Below are 6,771 nucleotides of genomic sequence, written 5' to 3'. Positions count from 1 at the left end.
CCAAGATCTACTAACCATAACCAAATACTGTAATTTAAAATTACAGGATCAGATTTTTTAAGGGTCTTAAACTCATGGTTACTAGAAGTGATACTGCCGACTTACAAAAAGCCAGTGACATTGAAGATTACTTCAGGGATTTTTTTTTTCTCCCTACTCCGAAGGCTGTTACACGAAATGTTGGCAAGTGAGCAACCATCTGCATCCAGCAGTAAAGAAGAAAAATGTTCTTAAAAATGCAAGAAAATTAGTTTGGATAGTCACCAAAACCGGTCCAGAAATTGATGGAACTAATGATTTTGGTTATAAACCAGCTACATCCCAAAGCCAACATGTCAGTAGAACATTATTTCTAATTGAAAGATGTCTCTTGTCACAGATGGACTTTAACTTGCTTCCCCTGCAGCACTGATCACAGCTCTGCCATGGTACATGAAGTGTTTGCCACAGTGCCTGGAGCAGCAGGATCTGGATACAGAGACAGCCAATTCCCACCTCCCACCCACCACTACAACAAAGTCGAGGTAACACGGAGTCATCTCCACCCATCTTATGTTCCTAAAAATGCAACTCATCAAAGCAATAGCTTATTGATTGTCTGGCAGGGTCTCTGCCACAGCCAGTGCAAGCTGCCAGTCCCCACCTGGGCTAAGTCAGACAGGAACTATTTCTACACTGGTACAACTGCATGAATTAGCTCCTGACCACATTATCTGTAAGAGCACACAGATTACCTATCATGGCCATACTTTTGTAGAGACCTGGACTTTTCCATTTGATTTTTCTGCTGTGGGGCAATTAACAACAGACTTTTCACATTACGAGCATTCCCTTGCCAAATATTTATTCAGGATAAAAATCCAGAAATGGACAACAGACAAATGCATAAGCCATTATGTGCCATTAAGTCATTAAGTGCAGCAGCATTTCACATTTCATCCTGCACATTCTTGAAATACTTTGTCAGGCAAGCTCCCAATTAGTCTCCTGTGGCAGGACAGCTGGCCCTGTGCAGCTGAGGGGGAGGCACCACGATAGCTGTGAAGGCACAACACCGTCCCCTCTCACCACCCCCACAGGCTGAGCTTGAACATCTCTGGCCAAGGAATGGCTCTTTGTACTCAAGGTCTTGTTTGAAGCATCCAATATCCAGGTGCATCTGCAAGTCCAGTAAGAGCTCCTCTGAGACCTGGATCTTGCTGTCACCTCCCAGGGATTCCCAAAGAAGTGGAAGTGCTCAGCAGCATCAGAATCTGGCTCCTCTGCTTAGGTTCTCCACAAGGTCCTCCTTCTAGAGAGGCTTAGAAGCACCTGTAGGATGTCTAATGCTGCTTCCAAATGACAACCATCCTGATGACTGCAGGAACTAAGTCCTACAGAGAAAACCATGTCTTCTGTCTCCAGTCCAAAGGGACTTGAGATGATCCAGGTTTAAGGGCAGCCACATGGGATGATAACCAGTGTGCTGCTTAGCAAGTTCCAAATCCAGTCACTCCTACTGGCAAGGATGACATTTACCAGGATCATTTTCCTAGATTCATTTAGATGGATCAGAAGGAAGGAAACTCAGTTCATTTGCCCTGTCCCTTCTACTAACCAAATTTAGAAATCAGAAGAATTTCTCATGTAGAAACAAATACCTCAAAGGTTGATAACGGGGCAAAGTTTCCATTGAAGTTTCTGCTTTTGATCTGGTCCAGGACTTTACTCTTTGCTGCCTTCTGTTTCCTCCTCTGTAGAACACCCATCAGAGACACATAAAGCACAACAGCCACAGGCATCAAACAAGAGCACTCTTTCCTGCACAGCACCAAGGTCACAAGAGCCAAAAACAGAGAGAGAGGACAAGGCAGCATGAGACCTGTGCAGCCACTTGCTCTGTGGGTTTGAGGAGGTATTTCTCTCCAGGGCACTGGCACTGTGTACAGAAGTCAGCAAAGAAAAACATTCCTGCCTCACAAAGAGCACCTGTTCCACCTCAGTGTGTAAGAAATGGAAAAAAAATTAGTGCTGTATCACATTTTTTCCACATCACTGAAGCTCTCTAAAGAACAGGGAACCTGGAAACAGCTGTTCATAGAATTAACAGCTGTTTCCAGGAGGTTGGAATGGGCAGGGCAACATGAAATACAAAAACTACACTTCTTTCCAGATCTGGTATTGTAAATATCAATTTGGAACAATAATTAGTATTTATTACCCTTCAGAACATCCTCTCATAGCCTTTCAGCCACCTAGCAAACACTTTAGCTGCAACTCCTCAGGAGTGCTACGAGTAAGCTGTAGCTGTTTGTAAGGCTACTTGGTGGTGTGATCTGTTTTTTATACCCTTGCCCTCTGCCTTTAGAATTTTCACTAGTCTAATCCAAAGTTGTTACAGAGAAGAATTCCCATTACTGGATAGGGAGCCTGTCCTTCCCTAAATTGATTACATTTTCTCTTCTACAACAGGCTGTAAATCTGTGTCCCCCACTGTAACTTCATGATCTTCAGGTTTTTAACCATCCACTTCTGTGAGCTTTCTTTTCCCATAGTTCTGCACCAGACTGGAAGCTGTGATTTGAGAAGCCTGTCCCTTCTCCCAGCACTGGAAGTCATTTAACCCTTTCTGGCCCACTTGAAAGAGAGCCCGTTCCAGCTCATCGAGCCGAGCCACCAGTGCAGACGTGTCCTCGTTGTAGGCGTTCTGAGAGGAGTCCATGATGCGGCGGAAACGGGCAATGAACGTCTGAAGAAAACAAACAGAGTCACTGACGAGTAACACAGAGCCACCCCCAGCTCAAACCTGGAGGCCTGAGCTTTCAAAACTGAAAAGCCAAAGGTTTAGGCTCCTGTTCACAGCAAGCCAAGGGTCTGCAACCAGCACAGCACTTGGTAAGTTTGGCCACAAAGACAAAACCACTTCATGCCAAGCTGGGACATCAATGCCTGATACTGGATGGGAAGCAAACACAGAACTGGATTTTGGCTGCTTCCTCACAACAGGCTTGAGGAGGCCACAGGATACAATACAATTATTATCTATTCCCTCTCACTTCTCAAGCAATCGCTGCTTTAGAGAGGGAGGAATGAATCTCGTGCCACAGCAGCTGCTGCAGGAACGTGCAAGCTGCAAGCTGTGAATGTCCTGGAAGTTGAGCCAAAGTGCTGCTGAGAAGCATTCAGTCTGCTAGAAGAGCACTTAACCATGAAAAAGGTGAAAAACCAAACCAATCTACAACTTATAAATAGCATTTTGAAAAGCTAAGCAACAAGACATATTTAAAGTATTTTATTTTCCCCTCTATCTTCGCTTTTGGGAATGGGAAAAAAAAGGGTAAAAACTCTTTGAAAACTGCGCTTTGTTATTTCAGAAGCTGATTTTAGAACTGTCAGAACTTATAGGATAAATATATTATATATTAATAACTGTCATTTTGGCTTTGTCACCAAACAGTTAGACTTCCCATTCGTAGTTCCAGAATATTTTGGAGCAGGTTTTTAAGTAAGCACAATTTCCCTCTTGTTTGCTTTTAAAGAGAAATCAAACCTGATGTGCTTTGATTTTTCTGTCAATAAGTAATGAGTTCTGCTGTGGCTTTTTTTCCTAAGATGCCCATTAGCAGAAAGAAAAAAGACAAGGAAAGGCATGGGCACCTCCTCAATGCTCAAAGCACATGTTCAGTGGACAGCTCCAAGAAAGCAGCAGCACTTTAAAGCCTCTCTGCATCAGCCTTAATGTAAAGCACAGAGAAAGGGAAAAAAAATGCAATAAAAATCATCTCAGCCCACTTAGAGACCTGGCTCAAGAGATCTCAGAGCTGTTAGTGGTTATGTTTAAAAGCTCAAGAAGACTGAAGTCCAGAAACAAAGATGACATCTATCTTTTAAAAGAGGAAGGGGAGATGGAGAGGGAGAAAGGAAGAGCCAAGGAATTATAAATCCATCAGCATCAATTCCTGGAAGCATACTGGAAAGAATAAGCAATACAGAAACTTCTGCAAGAGAATAAAAGAATAACAGCCATCATGGACTTGCCAAGAACAAACTCCCAGAGCCCAGCCTGGTTTCCTGCTAGGGCAGGATGCCAGGCCTTGCACAGGCAGGAAAAGCAGCAGAGGGGTATCTGTCATGGGGCATTCTTGGAAGATTTAGCAAGACCACCCATAGATGGTCGGGAGAGACAGCCATCATCCACAGCTCCTGTCAGGAGGAAAGAACACACTGAGTGGAGCTCCACTGGGGTCTCTGTGGAATCAAGTACTGTTTGAGATGTTAATTAATGAGCTTGCTAAAGGAATAGAAGCTGTGCTTATTAAATCAGCAAGCAACATGCAGAAGGAGAAGGGATGACTACAGGCACGTCAGGGAGCAGAACTCTTAATTCACAGCAATCCTGACAAATTAGAAATATGGCGTGAAAACAATGGGATATAATTCACCCAGGACTAAGAGAAGGTTTTTACTATTTCTGCCTTAATGTAAAAGTCAGGCAACTATTTGTTTGCAGATGCAATCTGTACCATCTCACTGTGCACTGCAAACCAAGCACAGATCCATGTGACTGCATCATGACAAACCAGATGCTGCACCACAATGAGCCAAGAGCATCACAGCCACACAAAACTCACAAAGTAATCCTTTTGTTTTCATCAGCAAAAGTCCTGAGCATGAGACTGCAATGCTGTCCAGATCCACTGGAGAGACAGGAGCAGTGCACAGTGAGGGCAGTCAGAGGTTAGGAAGCATGACCCATAGAGAGATATCAAATGAACTGGGACTGCTGCAGGAAGGAAGAGAAGAATCTGTCCTCAGCATTTACTTTGTATGAAACAAACAGAACAGAGCTTGTATTGCTGGGAAGGGGCTTTGGTTCAGACATCAGAGCAAACCTCCTAAGGTGAGGCTGGAGAGGCACTAAAAGAGATTGCCCAGAGCAGTGTGAGGTCTCGGCATGAGAGAATTTAAAAACAGGGTAGAAAAATTGAAACAATAGGGGTGAATTAATTCTGCCTTGCAGTACAGGCACAATTAAATAATCTTACATCTCCTCTAGTCCTGTTTTACAGGATTTTATGAAACACATTTACAGTGTGGAAATGCCAAGCTAAAATTACACTCCTGGATGCACACTGGAGGCTTCCAGCACCAGCCTGTGCAGTTGCCAAGAGGGTCATCCATATTCAATCCAGAAGTCATTTTGATTAAACCAGGATATTTTTCCTGAAGACTGGGAACAAAAGGAAGACAGAAAAATGCAACCCCAATTTTCAGATACTTGCCTGCAGGATAGTCTGAGCTATCTCAGGATTCTCTGGATTCTCAAAATTCAGGAGCTGCGAGCCAAATCCATAGTAGTAGGGCCCCATTTTATGCAGATCAACCACATTGGCATCAGCACTGAACACCGTCCTCCAGGCTTCCTTGTAAATCTTTGGCAGTTCCACAGAGATTATTCTCCTTTTGCTGTCATGCAGCCCTTTAGCAAGCCACAGTGGGATTTCCAGCTTTGATCCCTGGAGGAACGAGAGAAGACAAAAGTTATCCTTGCCATGAAAGTACACCTGAAGCAGCCCCAAAGACAGAGAGTGAACTTTATTAATGAAGACCCAGCATTACAAAAAGTCGGTTTTGTTTTCAGAACAGTATTTTGTGACTCTACCATAAACCAGACACACTTTGGAGGCGTTATTACCGCAAGACTCAGAAAGTGGACGTTTTATTGATGCTCTGAGGCTTAGTAATTGTCAGATTATGAAACAGCAAGAGAAGAGGAATAAACCAAACATGCAAAGCGCATACAATAAAAGCAAAAATAACTTTTGAGAAAGTAACGGAGAGCCCCATTGCGGTGACCACGAACAGAGGGCGGCCGGGCCTGGGAGGCGCGACAGGAGGTGGGGGCAAGGCGGCGGCCCCGGGGCAGAGCCCCCCGCGCCCCGTCCCCTCCCGGGAGCCACGGTCCCGCGTCCCTTCCCCGTTACCTCCGGGACGGACTCGGCGCTGCCGGCGCCCTGCCCCAGCAACACGGCCAGGCGCGGCAGCGAGCTCTCTGCGCGCCCCGGCAGCTTCTCCTGCGACATGAGGATGTCGTCCAGCGAGAGGAAATTCTCCTCCATGCCCAGCCCCGGCCCCACCGGGAAATACGAGTCGGACATGGCCAGGCCGCAGCTCCCGCCAGCCCGTGAGGCACCGCCCGCCGCCACCACCGCGCATGCGCCGCGCCCTCCCCGGCCCCGCCCGCGCCCGGCGCGGCTGAGGGGGGATCGGGATCGGGATCGGGATCGGGATCGGGATCGGGATCGGGATCGGGATCGGGATCGGGATCGGGATCGGCGTCGCGGCTGCAGCACCTCGGCGACTTCTCAGCCGGTCCCGTCCGTCCCCACGCACACCAGCCCGAGCTGCGTTAAAGGCGGGTCTTGGAGTCGTATCAGGACAGGACAGGGGATGGATTCACACTGAAATTGGGTGTTGCGGGGAAGTTCCTCGCTGTGAGGCTGGGGAGGCCCTGGCACAGGCTGCCCAGAGAAGCTGTGGCTGCCCCATCCCTGGAAATGTCCAAGGCCAGGTTGGACAGGGCTTGGAGCAGCCTGGGATAGTGGAAGCTGTCCCTGCCATGGCAGGGTTTTGGAACAGGATGAGCTTTAAGGTCCCTTCCAACCCAGAGCATTGCAGGGAGCGCTGCTGGCGGCAGGGCAGGCTGGGCACAGCTGCCCCGTCCCGCTGAGCCCCGCCGTGCTGAGGATGCTGCCCCAGCGCAGGGCCTGGCCCCTCACAATGGCTGTTCCA

General features: G+C 47.3%; 1 protein-coding gene across 1 annotated transcript; it reads right to left on the bottom strand.

Annotated features, from left to right (window-relative positions):
* Positions 1 to 922: 922 nt before the first annotated feature.
* Positions 923 to 6,137, bottom strand: GINS3 (GINS complex subunit 3; the record flags this gene model as incomplete). Its single annotated transcript, XM_082290321.1, has 3 exons — positions 923 to 2,728; positions 5,262 to 5,495; positions 5,964 to 6,137. 3 exons carry the CDS (start codon positions 6,135 to 6,137, stop codon positions 2,498 to 2,500), a joined length of 639 nt encoding a protein of 212 aa, XP_082146447.1. The 3' UTR covers positions 923 to 2,497.
* Positions 6,138 to 6,771: the final 634 nt, after the last annotated feature.

Source organism: Coloeus monedula (genome assembly GCF_965178545.1).
Source record: "Coloeus monedula genome assembly, chromosome: 13".
In the NCBI taxonomy this organism is placed as follows: domain Eukaryota; kingdom Metazoa; phylum Chordata; class Aves; order Passeriformes; family Corvidae; genus Coloeus; species Coloeus monedula.
Note: the sequence above shows the minus strand (reverse complement) of the source record. Positions and strands in the feature narration are given on the sequence as shown.